Below are 24545 nucleotides of genomic sequence, written 5' to 3' on the forward strand. Positions count from 1 at the left end.
CTCCCTGCCGCTCCAGCTGTGTGGATGGCAAAAGCCGGGCCGAGGGGCTGAAGAGGCACTGCCGTGTTTGACACAGCCGCCTCGGCCTGAGGGCGCGCCAGCCGTTCAGCCGTCACTGGAGGCTGCCACACCGGCAACCCGCAGCGCCTAGCGGCCCTTCCCGCCTGAGGGGGACGCATGCGCGCAGGCGCTGTTTGGGCGTTGCCATGGTAGCGGGCCGAAGCCCGGGGCCGGCGGCGGAGGATGAGGCTGAGGCGGCTGCTGCTGCGCTACTACCCGCCGGGTGCGGAGCGGGGCGCGGGGAGGCCGGGCCGGGTCCCTGCCCCGTCAGGGGCTGTGCCGGCACGGCGGGGCCGGGGCCGGGGCCGGGGCCGGGGCCGGGGCCGGGGCCGGGGCCGTGCGTGGGGATTGCCGTTGGGCGTGCGGTGGGCTCCTCTGTCAGGGAGGCGCGGGGTGTGTGGCGGGGTCTCCTGTAATGGAGGTTTTCCTCACCTCTGTCATGGGCTAGGGCAGGAGTAAGCTGGTGGATTGCGTAGCTGCAGCTGGATTGACTTCAGGTGTGGGTATTTTGGCACTGGCGTTGGTTGGGAGACTTCCAGCTGGAAGCAGCTCATTGGAGCTGTAATGACTTACCATTCTGAAATCAAGGCAGTCTGATTCGCATTGCAGTAAGGAGTTTAAAAAGTCAAAATTGGCAGTTGTTGGCACCAAAAAATGTATATGTGTTATCAAAAGGCCTGTTTAGCAAAAGGTTGCCCCATTTCTTATTTTTCCTTTCTTTGTTTTGTGACTTTTCTGAGCAGAACTGTGCTTTGAAAAGCTATTCTGCTAAGTGGTCTTTATCATTTATTGGTCTTTAGTGGTCTTTATCATTATGAACTCAGTCAGGAGACTTAATGAATTTTCACAAGTGAAACAAGATGGAGATGGCCAGCTCAGGAAGTGTATTGTAATAACAGATCTTTCTTTCAAATTAAATATTTTTCTTACAGACTTGGTAAAATGCAAAATGACATTAAAATCATCTAAATTATCCTTTCCCACAGAAAACCAAGGAGCAGAACTCTTTAACAACTGTTTCAAAACAGGAAGCAATGCGGTTAAACATTTTAATATTTCATCTCAGTAGAAGGTGCAGAGGTGCCAGAGCATACCTAGAAATTGAAAGTGTGTTACGATTTTCTATACATTACTGCATACAGGCCTTTGCAAACACTGAAATACATATAAAAGGTTTTGTAAAACATGTTTTCCAGGCTTCTTGGAACACCAAACTACAGCATGTATCTTCAGGACAGCTTCTTTGAAAATAGAGCTGATGAAATCATACAAAAAGTTGTTGGCAAAAAAAGAGCTTGTTCATTTCCAGAATAGAAAATGGCTCATAAATAATAATGTTTAATATCTTTTATTATAGAAAAACATCAGAGTTGTTCAGCACCCTGCTAACTCTCAGCAAGAACAGCCAACCTCCTTGTAGTTTCAAGAACTGGAAGTAGGTCTGCTGAAGTCAGTGGAGCAATAGAAGTGGAAGCATTGCAGTCTACAGGGCGTGTTATAAATTCCCTGACATCTAATTAAGACCTTTTTATCACATTTTTTTTTAAAGGAATTATTCTGGAATATGTACAAGGTGGTGAGACAAAGACCAGATCTATAGATCTACTCAATCTTAGACCTGAGTAAGTATATTATTTCAGATAACAGCACTCTCTGCTGTTTTATAGCATGCTCAGATACAACTCTATTTGATTGTTTTAAACATAGTTGTGGTCAGCTATGCCTTTGTTCACTAAAATACACACACAAAAAATAAAATAACATAGTGAAATCATTCTCCTACTATTTTAAACACAGAATCTTGCATTCCAGCTGATTATTACCATCATGCTTTTCTGTTCAGAGGTGAAGCCTCTTTGTGCTTATGATTATCAGTTATGATTATCAAGATGCCTGTACAAAGCTAGCAGAAATGAACAGTGCTTAATGTTGTAATGAATGACAGTTAGTTCTTAGGTCCTGTAATAGTATTTCTGGTCTTCAGAATGTTTTCAAAAACTGTGTCTAACTCAGCCCCCAGTTACATTGGTTTAAATGACCTCTGTTGAAATCACTGAAAATAACAACTAGACATCAGTTTGGATCTCTCCTGTTAATTAATTCTTCCTCATAACCACCATAGGTAAGGTGGTGCAAGACAGGCAACTAGGTGATTCCCTTCCATGTTTGTGTCCCTCCCATATGTTTGTGTGGAGAAACTAAGTATCTGCTTCTGTTGCAAGTAATGGAAGTTTTCTGGTTTCTTTTGTTGCAAAACTAATTGCAGTTGGGTCTTTTGAAAGAACAAGTAAGAGTGCATAATCTGATTTTCTAGTCTCCTACGGATGATGAAAGAAATTGCAGGAGCTTGATACATCTAAAAATCAGGGATTGGCCTAACTGAAGAACAAAAAATAAAATGTATTTCAAAGTCAAGTTTAGATTTAAGTTTGATAGGATATCATTAGGTAAGATGGAAGGCAGAGGTCACTTCGTGAGGAAGCAAGTGAGACTTGCTATGTGGAGGACAATCCTCAGTCACATCTGGCTCTGGTTTTCAGACAGTTGGAAGGCCCTAGCCTGAAACTCTCTTATGTCTTCCTCGTGAGGAACAGGATGAATTTGTTGTAATGAGAATGTTGACTTGACAAGTTACTATGCTGAATTAGCTTTAATACTGCTACGTATAATTTATGCACCAGTGCTTGAAAGGTTATTTGACTGGCTATTTTGTGCATTCAGTGACAGAATATAATGGTATGTCACAGAATCAGAGAATCATTTAGGTTGGAAGGAACATCTTGAGACCATCTAAAGTAGGGTCAGCTAGAGCAGGGTGACCAGGACCATGTGTAGTTGGGTTCTGAATATCTCCCAGATGGAGAGTCCACAGACTCTCTGTGAAACCTTTTCTGGTGTTTGATCACCCTCACAGCAAAAAAGTGTATTTTTGTGTTCAGATGGAATTTTTTTTCATTTGTGCTCCTTTATGCTTGTCCTCTCAGTGGGCAGTACTGAGAAAAGTCTGGTTCCCTCTACTTCATTTCCTCTTGTCAGTTATTTGTATACATAAAAAGTATGGAACACTTCTCAAATTTGCTTGTCATATCTTGTGGATTTTTTGACAGAACATTTTGGCTGGTATCAAACACCATGGAAAGATTATTGGGATTTATGCAGCTCGCAAACTATATCTTCTGCTTTCTTCCAGCTAATGTCTTCCTCTCGGCACCCAAAAGAAAAAGAAAAGAAAGCTGAGAACCTTAATATGGTTTTGGTCATAGTAGCTAGCCTACATACTCTACTCAGCCGGTAGGAATAGCTTCAGGAAAGAGGAAAAAAATGCCACCATTAAATAAAGCTGCCCAAATCCATGGAGTTTATTAGGCAAAAGGGCATGAAGTAATGTGATTGTCTTAATATCAACATTGATATGGAAGAGTCCTTGCATGTGGGCCAAAGTTAGTAAACAATGTAGGCTGCACATGCAAGATGAAAAATCCAAATTTATAAATTATTTCTTTTTGTCTACCTGGAAACATCCAGCTCAGTACTCTGCATAAAACCTAATGAGTCACTTTATGAAAGAAGTAAGTTTTCTGGTATTACTTAACAGGAGTATAAACACTGAGAGGATACTAATTTATGGGGATGTTAGTGGCTCCCATTTAGAGGACTGATATAGAAAATCCCCTTTAGACTGCAATAATTTACAAACTAACAGAAATGCTAGGTTTTCTTGCTAGGATCAGTTTTAAGTGTATGTTGGTGCTTTGACTTCCAGGTATTGTTAACCCCCATTTTCTCATGGATGGCCAGGAATCAGACTGTGGACCACATTTTGGTAGTTATTACCATAACTAAGAGTTATAGGAACAGGCATAGATTTGTGAAGCCACAGACAGAGATAATTTTAACACTTTCCATATATAGTTTATTTTGCTGCTACTTCATGGGCAATTCATTGGGAATTTATGAAATTCCACTTTAATTTAGATATTTATTCCTAAACTATAAGTTTTGGATACACATCTCCCACGTTTGACCCTCTGTGGAAACCCTTTGAAAAGGTAAATTTCTTGCCAAGCTAAAATTTTTTAAAATTAAATCTTACTGAACAACTTTAGTAAGAGAGGGAAGGAAGTATAGAAACCAAGAAAGATTTATCCATGTTTCTTTGAGCCATTACAGAATGAGATAAGCGCATATCATTGAATTGCTTACTTCAGTTTCTCTGCAAGTAAATAATATTATTGCTTTTATAATCATAGTTATTGCCAGAGGATGAAATCTGGTGGGTTTGTGTTTTTGGTGGTGGCTGTTGTTTTTTTTCTCATAAATAGCACAGATGCCATAGCCTTAGTAGAAGAAATTCGAAAAGGAGAACCTCTCATCACAGCTTCATGCAAGGAACACGTCATACATTTAGTACAAAGATTGCAAGAGAAGCTAGGGGAAAAAGAGGATCACAAGTTCCATCTTTTTAAGGTCAGAGACATCTTTAAAATAATTTGGGGGATTTTGGGGGGTTTTAGTTGTGATGTTGTGAGTATGTTTCTACTGCTGCATATTGTGCCCAAGAGCAAAATTTAGACTTTATGACCAATTTCTTGGCTCTTTTCAATCACCTCTACACTGTTTAGAGTGACTGAGTCTGGTCTGGTTATGTCTGCCAGGAATTCCCCCAAAAGGCTGGGAGGTATAACTATTCCTAGACACTGTTTACACATGCTTATGTACAAGGGTGTGTCTTGGATGGAGATAAATTATTATCTTATTTGTAAAATAAGACTCTGTAGAACAGCAACACCCATAGTTATGTTTAAACAAAACTTGTAAATAGACCCCAAGTAAATTAGCCGCTGGGAAAGGCCCAAAATATTTTCATACCCTTGTCTACTTGTTCTTCATTTTGTGAAAATTGTGTTTATTTTAGGTATTCTGCTACATAAAATATTGGTTGTTGTTACTTTCTGCCATTACTGTTAAGTTTGATAATTGACAGTTTGATCTTCAGCTTGCAGACAGCACCTTGTAAATTTATTTTAAATGAGTAAGATTTTTAAGAACAATTATTAGAGAGACCTTTCAGGACTTCAAATCCAGGATTCAGTCTATCAGAAGATAATAGGTTTAATTGTATTTAATTGTGGAAATAAAAATAAAATTGCTTCCAGAAATTGCATGTTGCAATCTGGAATAATTAAGTGTTGTATCTTTATTGTGTCAGCAGATGGCAATGTGTAGCTGTTAAAAATTGCTGGTCAGTGCTATGTTATTGGTACCTTAAATTTAGAGAGAAAAGGGAGAAGTTTTGTGTTGGTTTGTTTGGCTAAAAAACCCCCCTTACATGTTGCTAGATATAACCTGGGTTCTTTTGACCAACAGTACGCATCTGGGTGAATTCTGCAAAGATCTGTGTATTTAACCTTGAAAACAGAGCTATGTAATAAGACATCATAAATTTTAAAAGTTTCTGTTCTGTTTTAAGGTATGCTCTCACCTGAGATAATGCCTTGCTTTTCACAAGCTTTTAAAATTTTTTGTTTATCGCAGAGACTGACAAATCATCAAATGCTTGTCTAAATTTCAGTGTAAATAATGTATTTCTTCTTTTCTTCTTGGTTGGATATAGTGCCACATTTGAGCTTCTGTATTTGGGAATACTAGAAGCAGGCAAATCCAGTCAGTGCTGGCTTATTTCCTTCACTCAAGAGTAGTTAGAAGTGTGTGAAAAGAATTTGTTTTATATTTCAGTTCCATTTAATACTTGTAAATGAGTATCAGGTACTTCTGAGATACTAATAAAATACAAGAGGTGGGTGGGAATGAGAATCTTTTTTCTTTCAAAATGATGTTCCATGTGTTTGCATTGTTTGGAAATGAATATTTTTTCCTGTTGCACTGGAGCATAATCTTAAATGAGTGTATAAACCCATCTTTTTGTTATTTCCAGTAATTGTGGTGATGGTGTCGTGTTAGGCACCCTGCAGAGAAACAAGCTTTTGTAACAATTTCTCAGGTTTTAAACTATTACATAGCAATGGTATACTGTAGTGATTTGCAGATTTTTATTGTAGGCACTGCTGTAGCAGATTTTGCAGAACCGAGGTACATTTTTTTAATTTTGCTTTAGGGGTTGATTATTGTATCATTTGCACAAGCAATTCTTGCTGGCTTAGAGTTCTGTGGATGAAGACACTGAAGCACTGGGAAGAACAGAATTTGTCCAGTGATCTGAAATTGAACATAAACCCATGTCATTTTCCTCCCTTTTTTTCATAGTTGTTAAAGGTGTTTATTGTTCAGAGCTGCCTGCATGTAGCCCTAAAGATGTCATGGATCAAATTTCCGTAATTATCCATTCTCATACACAGATATTTGTATACTGTGGCTGTTTTAAAAAAAGCAAAATATTTTTGTCATTTCCATGTCTTGCTTGCCCATTCCCACTGCTGCAGCTGAAAGTATAACTTGTCTTACTTTCTCTAGAGAACAGAAATTGCTGTTTCTCTAACATAAAATACCTTTTCTGTTTCTCTCTCTTTCTCAGTCCTTCACTTGACCATTGTTATTTCTCTTCCATTTTGATCAGTTCCTACTCTTCTGAGTAGAAGATCTCTGACCTCCTTTCATTTTCCTTTTGGAGACAGGCAGCTGAGAAAGCTAGAGATAAGAACACAGAATTGAAGCTCTGGTAATATGTCAGTGATTAAATGGCATTGTTCATAAATCATTTCTTCTTCATTCTTATGCTAAAGAGAAGACCTAGTGGACCACTGCTGTATTTTTAACATCCCTTTACTTCACTGACAGCAATTGCTGTGATTTCCCAGGTTATGATTTTATTATGTTTTAGACTCGAGCAGAAGCCAGCTTCTAATAGGTGATAGTTGTTCAAATGCAAACCCTGTTATACAGTAGCCACCTTATTCAAACACAAACTAGATTATATTTTTTTTTGTAATTTTCAAAGTATCATGGCACGCTGACTTTCATTGGCAGTATCTGAAACCATTTTCACCTATGTTTAATAAACCTTAATGTGTATTATTATGGGTATGAGGTAATTTACATTAAACATATATACTGTCTGATTAAAGGACCTTAGAAGCAATGTTAGAAAAACAGTGACCTTCATAACGTAGACAATACAGGCAGACATCAAATTTGAAATTCCCTCTTTGAATTTTGTCTTGATAAGTATCTTTGTTATGGTTCTGCATGCCTTTTTTGTCATGACCTCACAGGACATAGATGTAGCTTATTTCTGTTCTTCCTGTTTTTTTAAAACAAAATCATATACTAGCTGAAAGTATCTCATAACCTAAAAGATGCAAAATATTCGGTTCAGCTGGATCTCTTGATCCACTATATAAGGCTTAATATTAGTTGGGATTTATTTAATCAGTAATCTCACCAGGCCTGGTATCCCCGCTCATTTGGTTTTGCTCTTTCAGCTCTGGTCTAGGGTTACTTTGCTGGTCTCAGAGAAGGTGGAGAAAAAGCAAACGTGTGGGAAAAGACAGTTCATTCAAGAAAAATATAAATTTGAAATCAATACTATATAATAGGTGCAGTGATAACCTGCTGAGGCATGGGGGATTTTTTAGTTAGGGATTAATGTATTAGGGCTGTAACAGCTTATCTGATAGGAGGAGAAAATATTAACCTATTGAGTATTTTGAGCAATTTTTTTTTTTTTTTTAATTGCATCAAATGTTGTTTTCTTCTCCCTCCCCCACTTCTATTTCAGGTACTTAGAGCCCATATATTGCCACTGACTAACGTAGCATTTAACAAATCTGGTTCCCGGTAAGTTGTTTTCAAAGTCAAAATACATAATCACTAATTGAAGTCTTGTATTTGTAAATTGAATTGTAAGGGAATTTCAGTGCACTTACCTTGCTGGAAAAAGAATTCAGCTGAGCTGCTTATAAGCAGCTTCAAGCATGACTGGGGATTGGATTTCAGGCCTCTGTGGGAGAACCAATGGGAGATGCAAAAAAGTAGCCCGTGAGATACAGTTTATGTAATTTTTTTCTTCCAAGGTGATAGTTTGTTGACAATTACCATATTTCAGAGAGAAGCACCTTTATGGCAATAAAGTGAATATTACTAAAAGCTAAATGAGTCTTTGACATAAATTCATTTGGGACTTTTACTGTAGTGGAATTTCATGTTAATTGATTTCACTGTGGGCATACGCCTAATCATTTTTTCCTTCATGTCTTGAAAGCAGCAACTTGCTTTTTAGTTGAAATACATTAAAGATTAGAAACAAGTTCTTTTTGAGTAATATTTTTTTAAAAAAGAAAAGGAACCTCTATGGTCATTAATTTATATTTTTGAAAGAAAGAAGATCTTTAGGGTCTGAGACAGTGCTAACTGAAATCCATGGAAATAACTCATTTGACTATGCACCAGGACCAGTAAGATATTTACCGTACTCGGAAATGAATTTCTTTGTTTTAGCTTTATCACTGGAAGCTATGACAGAACCTGCAAAGTATGGGATACTGCATCAGGAGAAGAGCTACGTACGCTGGAGGGACATGGAAACGTTGTCTATGCAATAGCTTTCAATAATCCCTATGGGTAAATATATTTTCTCTGAGATACATCAAAATTGCTTATCATGTTATTTTGCAAATACAGAACTGTTACTCAAACTAACATAAAATAGACTATCTCAAATTGAAAGAGTTCAAATTCTGAATTTGTAAAGTTCAATTATAGCTAATCACCATGGGATGACACTGTATATAGTTTGTATAAGAGATACATTCAAGCATGTTTTCTGCTATAATTTTTTAAAATGGAATTTAGAAATGCAAAGCATAAATTTCATTATGTATTCAGTGTCTTGAAAAACACATATATGAGTCAGTTTAATATATTGAAACACAGATTTATTTCAATAATATCTACATGATCAGATTGTGTTCTGAAAGTTAATCATTCTTTACTGCCTCTATGTGATTGTACATGATGTGAGATATAAGTACTTATGACAGCCCGTTTGGCTTCAGTTAAAGAGAAAGAACATTTCTATCGTAACAAAAGTGGATTTCTCCATTTGGTATTACACATTTATTATTATTTAGGACGTGATTGAGAAGTGTCAGAGCTGTTGCGTAATTTTTATAAAATCCACAGGGTGCCGCTATACGAATGTCAAATATGAATCTGTGCATGTTTTGTTTTCTGCAATAACTGTTTGCCCTAGGTTAGAATTGCCACCTGTTAGGTGAAGGGAATTACATGTTAGCTACTGAAGTTTCATTGTCATTTGCTTCCTGAGGAAGCTGTCGTGTGTAAGTAAAATAATTTACTTCTCTGCAAAATAAGAGAAATTAATTCCTATTTTTATATTGAATCACATTACTACTTTGACTGTCAGATGTCCCATTTATCAGTTAAGCAATACATGGTTACATCAGGAAATAAATGTTAAAGACTTGTTCTTATGCTATTTTACGCATCATCATTTCCTTCTAAATGAAAAGCCTTTATCCAACTTAGAAGTCGCTATATCGATGCCTTAAATTCTGATATTATTTTTTACTTTGAAAAAGCAATTAATGAAACTTTTATATACTTTGAGGAAACTAATGTATGACAGAAATCTGTGCAAATATCAATAACTAGACTGTAACATAGAAGTGGAAAGCAATATATAGCAAGCAAAAATCTGATGAGAACCTTGAGCTACTTTTAAATTAAAAGTACGGTAAAAAAAGAACTTTTTTTTTTCTTGCTAATCTTTAGGTTTCAATACAGTGTCCCTTGCTACATTTTTTGGGTACCTCACTTCAGTCTTGCTCTAACTGCAGTTTGTCACAGTGCTTCCACTGACTTCAGTGGGAGTGGAGTTTGACCTCTGAAATTTGGATAAACTACTTTTTATAAAAAGAGTTTATAACTGTTGATAAACAAACAGATGTTATCTCATGAAATGACATAACTTTTAAATACATCTGGAAGTACAGCAGATAACCTCATCCCTAGTGTAGGTTAGTCATCAGTTATGAACACTTCTGTGCTAATAGATAGGCACAGTGGCTGTTTCAGAAACTAATTATGTCTGCTAATTTTTTCCCTTAATGTAACTTCTGCTTGTTAAATCCTGCTCCAGGATCTTGTAGTGTGGCAGAATGCATCAAAATGCATGGAAGCTTCAATGACTGGGTATTGTTTCTGTGAGTTTAATGTCTTTGAAGTCAGAAGTTTTTTTCTAAATAAAAATGACAGGATTTTTTCCATTTAGTGACAAGATTGCCACTGGATCTTTTGATAAAACCTGCAAACTGTGGAGTACAGAAACAGGAAAATGTTATCATACTTTCAGAGGACATAATGCAGAAATAGTGAGTACTGATGGACGTTTCTTATTCCTTTATGCTTCCACACACCATCATTGATGGCTGTGCGTTCCAAGTCCCTGTGAGCTGACATTGGAAGGGGCAGCTATTCTGCTGCATCCGTTCACACATTCAGACATTGTTAACATTTCTGCACTGCAAGAAAAGATAGTCTGACAGTTCTTAAGAAATAGAATAAAATGTTGTATACAGTTTTAAAAGTAACTTATTTTTAGTTTGTTCCAATTTCCTTTGTTTGCTAAATATTAAAACATTTTTGAAAAATACCATAACAATCATAATTTTCAATTTATTGCAAGTATTTATTCCTTGATTTGTTTATATATCCCATTTTTTTTCTAGATATCTTGCATTGCCTCTCATATTTGCAGAAATAAATACACAAGAACAGCATTGCTTGTATTGCTGTCTTTCACGCTGAGATCTGTACTTCACGTACAGGACCAACTGGAGCCATAGAAGAATGAGTTTCTGAAATTTTAAGTGTGTTAACTGGGAATATGTGGGATGCTGCAATGTCAAAGATATATGAATTGAAAACAGTTTAAGCTTAAAAATGGTTGGTTTCCTTTCCAATGAACTAGGAGTCCTATTAGCAATAGCAAATATCTTGATGCACAGCATTCTGATTTAAAAGATCAGGGCAAATCCACTGAAACTCTTAATTTCAATACAGAATGTATTTTTTAACAAAAATTGCTATACAATCATTATTACATAAAGCATTTCTGGAAACTGCTTCTGGAAACAATTGGAATTTAATTTGTAGATTGAGAGGCCTATAACTAGTGTAAGAAAATGGTGGTTTACCTTGGTGGAAGGTGAGGTTGGTTTTAGTGGGTTTTTGATGCTCTGGATACTTTGAAACAGTTATCCCTTACCATGGAGAACACATTTGCTTATTGAGACAGGCTGTAGTGATTTTGCTTCCACAAATCAGTTAGCTAAATATTTCAAGGCCTCTCAATTTCTTCTGACATCTGTAGGGGTTAGATTAGACCCAAAATGTTATGAGTTGTGCTAGCAAGTAATTAATAGAAGATAATAGCAGGCAGAAAATTATGTGTTTCTCTGAATGAGACCTGTTTCTGAAGAAGGCCATTATTGCATATGATACATTGCTGGCAAGGGCATGTCCATAGTTATTCAGTATCAAAAAAAAAGAAAAAAAAAGAAATGGACATAGTGAAAATGCACCAGTAACCTCAGCTACTGTTTTCCTTTTTACATGACACCTCCTTTATTAGCAGAACAATCATATTGAATAATTACAGAGAATGGGAAGATGACTACATGATTTTTTAATGTGCAAAATAAGTTAAGGAAGTTGTTGAGCTTTTGTTCTTGCTTTTTCATAAATAAATATGATGTTGTGGGGATGCCCTTGGCAAATGGTCTAGATAATGACACCTGTTAAGATAAAAGTGTGAGTGTACAGAGTGTGTTTGTCGGTACACAAAACTGTCTGGAGGGTCTTTGCCCCAAACTGATCAAGTTAAAGAGGAAGCCTACCAAATGATATTGTTAGGGAGGACTGTTAGTCAGATTGAACAGTAACTGGGGAATCTCAAAGAGAATTTTGAAATAAAGAAGTAGAAAAGCCTGAAAAGAAGCATAAAAGAATCAACACAATTTATAACAGGGTGGGGGAGACATTAGTCTGAAAGCAGTAGTTGTCAAAACCTGCTCTGGTGCTTCCAGAAGTCACCCTGGGCATCACAATCTCTGCCTATACCAGAGACCATAGCCTTCCTTTTGGAGACACCATGAGGAATCTGCATGCGGCTAGTGGATTGTCAGTAAGGGATTCAACAAAAAGGCCCCCTTGTCCCCCCTGTAAGATGTGCATGTGTGAATTTGGATGCCTTCTCTCTGGCGTGTGGATCAGCAGATTGTAGGAAGTGGCACAGGTTCAACAAAAGCTAGAGCACTCGTGTCTCCTAGGGGAGATGGGTGCAAGTAGGGAACACATACTCCTAGGAAAGGGGGCTGCCCTTGTAACCTCTCTCATGAGAGGGAATGAGTGTGCATGCAAGAGTGTGAAAGTGTGTGTGTGATTAAAACATCTTGGAGTTATAGGAGGCAGTTTAGAAATTTGTAGCTGTTTATTAAGATTGCATTAGTTTATCTATTGTATTACAGTTACTGATACTGCATATGTAGTTCTCTGCCAGGTATGCGCTGTTAATAAATTAACAAACTGCTTCAGTCTTGATTTTGATGAAAACTTTGTGAACTAAATAATTTCTCCCTGTGACACTAAATGAAGCACCTAAATAGTTAATTTTAATCCAGGCTCAGAAAGCAATACAGGAAATCTTCCAGTAAGTCTTTTTAATGCATTGCCATTGCAAAGCAGCCAATTAGTCCATTTGATTTGGGTAGTCATCCAGAGCTATGTGATAAGGATTTGTTGCTCTTCTACTGAACTGTTAGAAGAACTCTGCAATTTTTCTGTATGCCATAAAATATTGTCAGACTTTTGTCTTGTTTAAAAATATTAATCCTGACTCATTGTTTTTGAGAAAATGTATATAAATACTCTCCTTTCCCACTTTTCCCATTCAACATTTCTTGCTACAGGTATGTTTATCATTTAATCTTCAGAGCACATTAGTGGCAACTGGAAGCATGGATACCACTGCCAAATTATGGGATATAGAGAAAGGAGAAGAAATAGTGACTTTAAGTGTACGTTTGCCTTCCTTATGTTTTTAAAGGTGTTCCTTGCTTTCTTAGTTTTCTAACTGAGATAAATAACAGTATAACCATTACAACAGTTTCAAAACTTGCAGGGTTTCTGTTACGAGGTGGGCCCACAGTGACTGCAGTTACAAAAGAGATCAAGAAATCTTGAAGGGAATGATAAAGCTATGGTGTTTTATAAGAAGGCCTATTTATCAAAAGACAGATTTTCTCATTTCAGTGACATTACTGCTATAGCTCAGAATGCCTCCCATTTCTCATTAAAACATGTTGCTACACCGTAAATTATGGCTTTCTCTGCGTTAACATAAAGTAAGTCTGAGAACATTAATGTCAGACACTCATCTGTGTGGATCTTCTTTCTGTAAACATCAGCAGAGGAAAGCTGTTCAATTACCTCTAGATTGTGATGTCTCTTTGCTCTATGTGGCTTGCTGGGATTCCACAGGTTCAGACTGGCCTGTGCTGTTTCAATGCACTTCTCTCATGTATTTCCTAAATAACAGGTAGTGCATAAGCTTCCTTTGGTGTATGTGGCTTATAGAGCGGGGAAGGCATTTTCTTCCTCCTTGACTTTCTCTTCCTCAGAGCCCTGAGCAGAGCAAAGAACAGTGGAATGTGTGAATCTTTTGCTTATAAGTATGTTTACATTCATTTTTCCAAGCCTCTCCACCAACAGCAATGACAAGCTGTACTGTAGTTTATTGTAAATGAATCATCTGATTCCCATATGTATTGGTGAACAATGTGACTCTTTTTAAATCAAATGTGGAAAATATGCACTGGTGACATCACTGGACAATTGCTTACTGCTTAAGTGATGTGCCTGTTTTTTTGCAGTTGTTGGGATATTGACTATTCCACAGTCCAGTAGATCTTTCTGTCAAAATTATGATATATTGGACAAGACAGTAAAGAATATATTGAAGGGTTATAGAAGGATTATGCTGCTGAAAAAAAGCTACATATTGAACTACATTAATGGAAAAGTCATAATTTGCTTTCTCATAGTCCTTTTTAAAAATTCTCTCAGGGGCACTCAGCAGAAATCATTGCATTGTCTTTCAACACCACTGGAGATAGGATTATCACTGGCTCCTTTGACCATACAGTAGCAGTGTGGGACGTTGGCACTGGCAGGTACTAAAGTACTAATAAATATCATTTTACATTGCATGGTTTAATGACAAATGAAAGAGACTATGCTGAGCTACAAATTACAGACCTTGTATTTTTGATTCATTTAGAGTATGCGTTCTTTCATCTTATCATTTGTTACTCCTGTTCCTTTTGTTCTTCTGAAAAGGAATGCTGCTCACAAAATGCTTTTGTATATGTTTTTTGTTCTAAATTTCCATCTTATTAGCATTGAGGAGGCAGACAGAACGGACAGATCCTGTGTTTCTTGCTGATGAATTCTCCAAACAGGAAAATCTTTTATCAGCATGGAAACTCATGGTTTGGAAGGTGTCTAGAATTTCTAGATGGAACAGACTGTTTAAGTAGAAAGAAAGTATATGCTGTGTCATAGAAAATTAGTCTGGTCACATTGTGTTTATAAACCACAGAGGGTCTGTTTTCCTTTATGTCAGTATAAATTTATAAAGAGGAGAAAATTTGGCCCTGTGACTGCAGAGAACAAAACATCTTGATTATGATACCAACAAATAGTATTGTAGTAGCTAAATATGAACTTGTCGTATTGTCCTGAGAAATCCACTTGTTTTTTCAACAGGAAACTCAGTATAAGTAGAACAATAAAATGATTTCCCTGATTACTGACAAAGTTCCATTCTATTATGTTTTCAGATGTCATGTCTTTTTTTTCTTTTTGTGAGAGCAAGGGAAATATCTCTGAAATTTATATATAAAAGGAAAGTGTGTGTATAGTGATATCTTGGGGTAATAAACAATATGTATAGCTTCAAAATGAGAGTAATCATGTGATTTAAAAAACAATGTACACATAGTACGTCATTTAAGGCTTGATCCTGTAAGCTTTGAGCTTATTCAACATCAGCAGTTTAGTGTTTGGCATGTAAATACTTAGGAGGCACTCATTCAGCAAATTGGACCTTTGGATTCAACTTTATTCAGTTTGGTGTTCTTGCAAATATTTTTGTTTGAAAACAGCTTCTTCTTCCAGCTTCTTGTCTGAGACTACAGTGAAGTCAAAGTCTTGGGATTTTCCTGTAGCATTCCTTTTTTCTAAGAAATGAATGTGGACTTCGCATCAGGGTCAATACGAGGAAGTGGAATATGAAGAAGAAAATTCTCGTTTAAACACTGGCAGCTCTGGTAATTAGCTAGTGGGCAATATAATTGTGCCAGGGCCAGCATTCAGCCTTTTAGATGGCAGTTGGGCATGTATACATTTAGTAATAATGAAAAGTTGCAGTCAGAAAGACTGTGAGCAAATCATACTCTTCTGTATGCAGGTTCAGGTAGATTTGCAAAAATCTTGTAGGTGAGGTTGTGTGTGCCCATCTTTCAACATATGAAATACATGAGAAACATGTATTTCCAAATTTGAGTTTGAACTTGAAGTTTCTTTTAATTTTGCTAGCTGACTCTGATGGTTGTCTGTGTTCCTCACTTTTTTTCTGGGGAGGTATCCAGAATTGTCCTGAGGGAAGTTGATGTAGGAACAAGAAGTCTCAAGAAGGTTCAAGATTTTCTTCATAAGATGTTAAAATTAAAAAAAAAAAAGGGGGGGGGGGAACATGCTTTTGTAATATAGGTTTGTATTTCATCAATAATTTCTCAATGGCAGATACAGCCAGCTATAGTTTAGTTGAAGGTGTCTTCACAGCTTCATTTGACAAATCAACAGCCTGTAACTGGGGTCAGGAGTGCTGGACACCAGGATGCTGAGAGAGAGAGACAGCTTCTTCTTACTTGCAATTATGGTGCAAATATTAGAGCATCCATATATTACATTTCACTGGAAACTGAAGGCTAAAGAAGTATTATCATAACTGAAGCTGGGTTTGTTTTGTTTTGTTTTTTTAAATAATTTAAATGGAAAAATTTTATGGCATTTCACAAGCCTGTTTTCTGGGTTCTTTCTAATTGTGTATCTGCTATATTGTGGTTTCTGTGAGATGTTCCACATGTTGCTATTTATTCTTCTTATTGATCGTATATTTACATTGAAGCTTGAAGTCTGGACCGCCTTTTCAAAATTTGGAAATTAAAGCTTTTAAATTTTAAATTAAAACTTTTTCCACAATTAGGTATTTTGGGTATTAGGTATTACAATAACAGCAGTCTTGATGGCAAATAATATGTTCACAAAATTAAGAAGTTTTCCACTTGTTGGAAAACTTGGTAAAACTTCCACAAGTTTTCTGCTTGTTGATTTTTGGTTTTAGTGTAAAAAGGTCTGCACAATTACAACAGTGCAGGCCTTACATTGTTAGAAAGTAAAAGGAGTAATTCTATAAAATGACATGAGTATAATCAAGTTTTTCTTACCATGAACAAATAGAAAATTCAGTTGTTCAGGAGATTTGCTTTGCTGTTCATTTAGCATATATATTAATTTAGCCACCCTTCTATATCTTATGCGATGACTAAAAATATTTCAGTTACTTAAACTCATTTAGTTGTTTTTCTAATCGTTAGTTTATCCATTAGTTAAAGCAGTTTTCTATTAATGATACCGTTACATTAGCATTGTGATAATATCCTAATTTACTAATCCTTTTATACACACAGACACACACACACACACACACACACACATATATATATATAAAAAATAATATTTTTTAGGGTTCATTGCTTTTTAGGCCATTAATTTGTAGGAAGCAATAATGGCTAATTTTACCCTATCTATTCAGCTGAAGAATTCAATAGAACTAGTATTGTCAGTCCTTGTGCAGCAAGAAGTTTAGGATTAATGAGGATTAGAAATCATATTTCAGTTTGGCCGTCATTTGCTTGTTACTTGGGAACGTGTTCACATTAAGTACCTGATTAAGTTCCATTTGATCTTCAGTGGAGTTTATAAAAGGTTTAGATTATATGGAGTTTTAAAGATGTACTGTTTACAGTTCACCAAAGTAGGATAATGGGAGAGTAACGTGGAAAAACTTGCTGTATGTGCTTTGTATGTAGATGAAGACAAGAAATCTGTGCCTGGCACTGGAAAGTCATCACATTTCACTGGAAATATACTCAGTAAAGTGTTTTTGAAAGAGAAAGGAGGACTTTTCCATTTTATTCCTTACTGCCTCTTTGTCTCAAAGAGAAAACATTGAATTGATGTAGCGCTAGAATGCTAAATGAGCTGTACGACTCCATTTAATTGCTTTAATGGATAAAATGGTGAAGACTTGACACCTTAACTATACCACTTTATAAACTTACCTATAATTTATATGCGTGTATCAAAATACACACTAAAAATGTAAATTCTGTTTTTTATAGGATGTTACACACTTTAATAGGTCACCGAGGAGAGATCAGTAGTGCACAGTTCAACTGGGACTGTTCTCTCATTGTCACTGGATCAATGGACAAAACATGCATGGTAAGAAGGTTGAGTATGTACTGAATACAGCCACTTGATATATAAAAATGTATCTTTTGTAAATGGAAGAGCATTATTTTAAACTACTACATGTAATTCATTAAAGATTTTACAACTAAATGCAAAACCTATAAGCTTATTCATTTCAGTGAAGTCCAGTTAAATAACTATATGTATATTTAAGGCTCGTTTAATCAAGACACTGAAATAAAAAATATATAGGACTTCATTAAACTGACTAAACAGTGACTCTTTATTGATTTATATCCAGGTTTCATGTTAATACCTTCAGTCAGACATCAGAAAGGGCCTATACATGTTGCTTTATGGATCAACTAGATATCTATCAAGTAAATTAGTCAAAATAAGCAAAAAAATTACCCTTATTTATCTATGCAGCTGTGGAATGCTATGACTGGGACACATATAGCAACTTTAACAGGTCACAGTGATGAAATATTGGATGTCTGCTTTGATTATGCTGGCCAGCGTATTGCAACTGCCTCCGCTGATGGTAAGTGAAGTGACGGGGACTGCTATAAGAATTGCAATGGTAGCACAAAACACCTTTGTCCTTTTCCTTTGGTTTTGCTTTGAATGTAGCTTGATGAAAGAGGAGTATCATGACTCAAAACTATAGATCAAGCAATGTTTGTTGCATTATAGAAAGTTTGGCATTAAACTTAAAAAGTTTTCCTCAGTGAAAATTTTATTTTTCACACCTTAATCAACTCAATACGTCTTTCCCCTTTAACTTCAAACTTGTAGGGAGATATTTCACTTGTGGCTGGAAATGCATTTTAAATGTTTAGGTAAGTAGCTTTTGAGTGAAGTTTGATTTGGATGGTTCAAATTTAGGCTTAAATTAAAAAAGTAGTTGGAATTTTAATGGTGGATTTGCTACTAAGCTTTCCAAATGCACAGCAAGAGAATACACAATAAAGAGGTAATGAAAGAAGAAATTTTGTTTTCTTATTGGTATGCAGCATTTTTGCATGCTTATTATTTTTTTAGGAATCACAATAAATAGTTTTTCATATTCACCTGCAGTGTTAAATCATAGCGCATAATGACAATACCATATTATTTTTACATACTTAAGTATTTTGATTTGCGCTTTCAGAAACAGGATACCAGACTGGATGGGGCGCACTACTTAGATCTGATTTGCTGTAGTTGCTAAATTAAGACAGAAGACAATGTAAAAAGTTTCCTAAAATGTAATCAATAGCTTATTAAATATAACTAATATCTTATTAAATAGAATTAATATTTGACATACAATGAAAGCTTTCTGAATATATTGTACATGCATTCTGAAACTACAGACTTCAGTGCTCCATGTTCTATGTGGACATTTGTGTTCACTTTTTAGAAGTTTTCCAGAAGAAACCATTAAGAAGTCAACCTTTCCAATCAGATTATTGACATACTTTATCCTTGGGGGAAACTGTGTTAAGATTGTCTTCTATCTCTTTTGAAATCAAACCTGAGGATGAGGCCCTTACAACCTTATTAAAATGTTCTTATTGAAATGCATGCTTAAGCATAATAATCACAAATGGCTCCTAATCTACTGCAACAGGATCAGCAAGAGTCTATAATGCAGAAACAAAAAAGTGCATTGCAAAGCTAGAAGGGCATGGAGGTGAAATTTCAACGGTAAGTTGTTTGTGGTTTGCACCTTTTTTTATTTGATTACATGTGACATCCAATCCAGCATTTATTCCATGGCACAGGAATACTGTTAAAGAATGTGGTGGTAAAATCATTAATATTTAAGAGTGAGAGGTCTGGCAAAGAAGTTATCTTTACTAAAAGAACATTCCTTTCAACTAAAAGCTATCAGGCAATGATTGTTTCCAATTCCCCACTTCTGAGCTAAGATAATACTGGGTGTGCCACTCCTATAGGGTCCACCAAGACCCATCTCTCCATATTGTCATGTTATTTACTATTTGATTCCTTAGAATTGTGGCAGTTAGCAAGAAACTTAGGAAGTTCATCCCTGTCAGGGATGGATACCTGGCTTTTTTAACATTGAAATGATTGTTTTTCCTTACCTCTTTCCTTTTTCTGAAACAGTATATAGGTTGGGTCTCCGCAATCGCTTGGCAGAGAACAGGGGAGAAGAGAGGGTGATGCTGTCTGAATGTTCTCTCACTATGATCATAGTTAATGGAGCTTCTGTCTGACCTGTCCTAAATTGTACTTGTGTTATTACACCCTTGGAGTCCCCAGATTCTCTGACAGGATAAAACCAAGTTTTTTTAGTCTCTTTATGATATCTTAAGGCCATTGCCTCTGAGACTTTTACCATCACCCTTATTGCTTGCTTCTACCAGATCTGCTCCTCTTTACTCTTTTTCATTTCTCTGCACATCCGATTTACGGAACGGAGCAGAAAAAACATATTTCTGTGGCAAAATACATGCACAGTCTAATTTTCAAAGTGCATAAGGGACTTGGAAGTATAAAGCCTGTTTCAAAAATCACTTAGTCATGAGGAGTGTGCTGATGTACTTTGCTGGAAGTCTTGTCTGACTCAATTTTGAATGCCAAATTTCAGTTCCAAATACATTTATTTACTTCCAAAATTGTACGTATTTTTCAAACTTCGTTATTTAGTGCTTGCAGCTTTTCATTATTCTTTCAAATGGGTAGTTTTCACTACTTTCCAGGCTAGTATGCCAAGTCTGTGCTGCTTTTGTTTGATGTATTTTGTAATTGAAATATTAATATTTTGAAACTAGGATGGTTCTTAGTGAACAATACTCACGTGCATCCATTGTATTGATTTGGCTATTATAATCACTCCACTAAGAGAATATTAAGTTCAGAAGGGCCAGTCTTTCTTCACTTAATATTCTCAGTGCAATATTTCACACTCAGTGTAGATGCACTGAGGAATGCAGTCTGAATACATGCTGACATGTGGGTGGGTTAGGGACAGCTTCCATCAGGGTCCTTAGTGCTGGCATGATTTCTTTGCTGGAAGTGGGAATCTGCTCATCTGGGAGCATGTCAAAAAGACAATCTATTTCTGCAGATGTTCTTTGTAGCTGTGATCACTTGGGAAGATTATTACTTGGAAATTGGATTTCTGGGGAACAGGCATTTTGCCCTCAGTAATTAAACAATTTTGCATTATATAATAAACCTAGTACTGTCCAGTTAGTGCTATAAAATATATCTGATTATCTGGAAATGCATGCAATTTTGGCAATGAATCTTTAACAAATATGAAGACATACTACAAAATAAGTTGCCTTCAGTGGGAGTTTGGATATTATAGAGACATATGGTATTTAATGTGGAACTCTATAAAATATGTATAAATTTTATGTTGGAATAATGATAACATTTAAATAAAGTTGTTACAGTTGTAGAGCAATTGTGGTTTTGGGGGATAATATTCTGAAGTCTTGAACCTATAGTAAGGTCAGTGTATGTAGACCTTTGTACATACACAAAGTTTTCAGCCACAAAAGTTTGCCAGGGTGAATCTAGTGCAATACTATCCTGAATTTTAGCTGAAAAGCTGAATGCAAGAGTTGCTCGTTTCTGTTTTCATCTTTTAATCACTAGATATGCTTCCTTTTCTAGGCATATTGACTTACTAAGTAATATAACTATTTTCTATATTTTTTTAAAGGTATGTTTCAACCCTAAAGGCAATCGTATACTAACAGCCAGCTCTGATAAAACAGCTCGACTCTGGGATGCTGCTACTGGACACTGCCTTCAGATATTAGAGGGTCACACTGATGAGATATTCTCCTGCGCTTTCAATTACAAAGGTGATATAATCATTACAGGTAACTAATATATTCCAATTTTTTTTTTTTTTTTGAGAGAGACATTTGAAATCTTGTTATGGTAAAAAAAATAGAGAGTCTGAAAAGTTTCCTGGGGCCATATCCCAAATGCAGGTAGCAGCAGTGACTTAAAATGTAGTCAAGAAAAGCTAGAAACTCACTTTCAAACTAAGGCTTAAGTGAATATGGCCGTGAACAAACTTGTATAAAGGCACAGGCATACCCTACCATCTCTCCTGTGGGCATATACTAGCACCAGATCAGTGACTAAGCCACTTTGTCACAATGCATTGCAGTGAGGGAGATCTGCATGAGCAAAAGGCAAAGCTTTTTAAATGGGAGCACACCTTTTGTGTATTTGGCACTGAACTCTGTTCAGGTTTCCTTCATTTCAGACAAAAAAGTCATGGGAGTGGGAAAAGACGTGAACAGAGTGTTTGCGATTGCTTCAGTCTTTTGACTGAACTACCAAAATATGGGATGCAGGATGATCTCATCTAAAAATATTGCTGTAGGTTCTGCTGTCTCTTGCTAGTCATGGACAGAAAAATATTTCTGTGGCTCCTCAGCATTCTGGGTAGATTGTTGATGTAGGTATTAACAAAAAGGGATAAATTGTGTGATACAGCTAAATGATTCTTTCACAATGTGTGTTTATTACTAGGGAGCAAGGATAACACCTGTAGAATATGGCACTGACTGAAGAGGAGGAAAGATCCAGTTTGGTATATGCCTACTTCGTGAGTTTCATAGCCAATAAACTCAGTCTTTCAGATCTGCTTTCTTTTACCCTCTTTGTTAGCCTTCAGCTTTGCTGAAGTAGAAAAGTTACCTAGATTTTGATAGCTTTGACTTTGCTGATGTCTGGTAGATATGGAATCACAGAATTACAGAATAGTAGAAGTTGCAAGGGACCTCTGGAGGTCGTCTAGTACAACACCCCTGCCCAAAGCACTGTCAACTAAGCAGGCTGCCCAGGACTGATGTGGTTTTGAATATCTCCAAGGACGGAGACTGCACAGTTTCTCTGGGCAACCTGCTTAGTGTTTGATCGCTCTCACAGTAAAAAAAGTTGTGGTTTTTTCCCCTTATATTTAAATGGAACGTTTTCTTGTATTTCAATTTGTGCATGTTGCCTTTTCACTGGATACCACTAAGAAGAGTCTGGCTCTGTTATCTCAGTCACCTGAGAGAAATCATGATTAGTGTGAATGAATCCAGTAGGATGGCCCCATTTCTTTGTGTGTCATTTTTAACTTGTAACCCTCTTAATAAAAAAATATAGCCTTATAATACTCTCAGGTGTGAAAGGGGTGGTGTTATGCACTTGCTCTGAGTACTTTTGTATTACTTTTTTTGTTGTATAATAAAGTATTGAGTTAAAATGCCAGTTTCGCTAATTGTAATACAATGTCCCACTTGGTATTTCTGGATAAAACCAGCAACCATTTGTGAACTGCATTGCTATTAACTATTGCATGTATGCTGTAGTTAAAATCCCGCTCAGCCTCCTTTCATACTTGCCCACATCTTTCCATTCATTCCACTCCTTTCTGCTCATCCCTCATTCTCCCATTTTCACCTGAGGTAAAAAAAATAATATGGGTGGTGACTCCAACTCTGAATCCTGGCCCAAAGGTTATGGCCAGCATGAAGAAACTCTACTGACCAAAGATTTGGAGCCAAGGATCATGACATAAACTGAGAAGTGGATGAGGAACTCCTGCAAGTTATTCACTGTGCAATGAGCTCTTGCCCAGGCTTACCTCTTGCCAGCAACTGCCAACAGGTTTCGCCTGTGCAGAGCTCTCCACCTCCAAGCAGAGCACCTGAAACTGCAGTTGCTCTTTGCAGTGGAGTAGCAAAGGAGCAGAGCTGACTGGTCTCTTCCAGCAGCCTTGGCAGAAGAGGCAAAGAGGGTAGGATTGAACAAAGTATGTGTGGTGAATGAAGGAAAAAAGGAAGAAAGGAAGTGTGCAGCAGCAAATGAACTTTTGAACCACTTGAACCTATGTACAAGTTTTGCATCCTCATTTGACAAAGCATCCCCTCCTTTTGTTTGCTTTGAATCTGGCTCGTAAGAGTTTTATTTGCTGGGTCCTAGCTTTTGTATTGGGAAAGATAGTGAACAGCCACCCTCTCCACACGCTCGTGATATTAACAACCTGCATCATGCTCATGTATACAGAGAGGCTGAACTGCACATAATTTACTCTCAGATTTTTACCTAAAATTGTATGTAGTATGAAGTTCTCATTTATGTGTAATTAAAGTTGACTAATTTTTTTCAGCCTTTTTTAATGGTGGACAAGTCCTGTTCTGATTTACTCAGCTAAATGTTGGTTTCCTTTTCTGTTCAGCAGTAGAAATACCTTTACACCTAGGCAATAGGGCAGTAAATATGTGTGCAAACTTAAATAAGCAGAAGAAACTCTTGAACTTCTGTCTTCCCACCCCTCTCCCCACTTTTGCAGGTACTGAAAGCAGCTAGAGTGAGCACTAATAGATATTTAGTATGTTAGGAGTTATTCTGGGGTTAATTCTGGGCAATGAACATGTAATTTCTCTTTATTTTACTGTGATACTAAAAATGTTGTGATTAGCCTTGTATCACTTGAACGAATTGTGGAACCTGAGTAAAGCCACAGTTTTGGTACTGAGGTAAGACCTGGAGCTTTCTCTGCCCTGTTTTGGTTAGGGCCATGGGTCAGATTTTTCGTTCAGAAGCAGAGCTTTGAGAAGATACGGGGATGGCAGGCACGTAGCATTTAATAGGTCAGAAAAACCACAGCACATTCACGAACTTTTTAGGAAGGCAAAGAGGACACACATTATAACACAAATTTATTTCTGAATAAATTGCAACATTAAGAACTACTGTACAGAGAAGCTGCATCACACTTACAATTCTGTCATGATATTTGTGCTTTGTAGGATAAGTAAATATTTATTCTATCACAGCAAAAAATTGTATACTGACAACTAACTGTATTTGGTTTAAAAATAAATACACTTTCCCATTAACTCAAACAAAGCACTTTTAGTCTACAATACTTGGTG

The 24545-nt window shown here is 36.6% G+C and overlaps 1 protein-coding gene across 1 annotated transcript; it reads left to right on the forward strand.

Annotated features, from left to right (window-relative positions):
- Nucleotides 1-146: 146 nt before the first annotated feature.
- On the forward strand, nt 147-22739 carry DAW1 (dynein assembly factor with WD repeats 1). Its single transcript, XM_072867616.1, has 13 exons — nt 147-283; nt 1610-1682; nt 4383-4527; nt 7796-7854; nt 8515-8637; nt 10310-10409; nt 13008-13115; nt 14164-14270; nt 17565-17667; nt 18067-18181; nt 19253-19329; nt 21323-21485; nt 22150-22739. The coding sequence occupies exons 1-13, from the start codon at nt 244-246 to the stop codon at nt 22182-22184; spliced, it is 1248 nt and encodes a 415-aa protein (XP_072723717.1). The 5' UTR covers nt 147-243; the 3' UTR covers nt 22185-22739.
- The last annotated feature ends 1806 nt before the right edge of the window (nt 22740-24545 follow it).

Source organism: Ciconia boyciana, chromosome 7, assembly GCF_034638445.1.
Source record: "Ciconia boyciana chromosome 7, ASM3463844v1, whole genome shotgun sequence".
NCBI lineage: Eukaryota > Metazoa > Chordata > Aves > Ciconiiformes > Ciconiidae > Ciconia > Ciconia boyciana.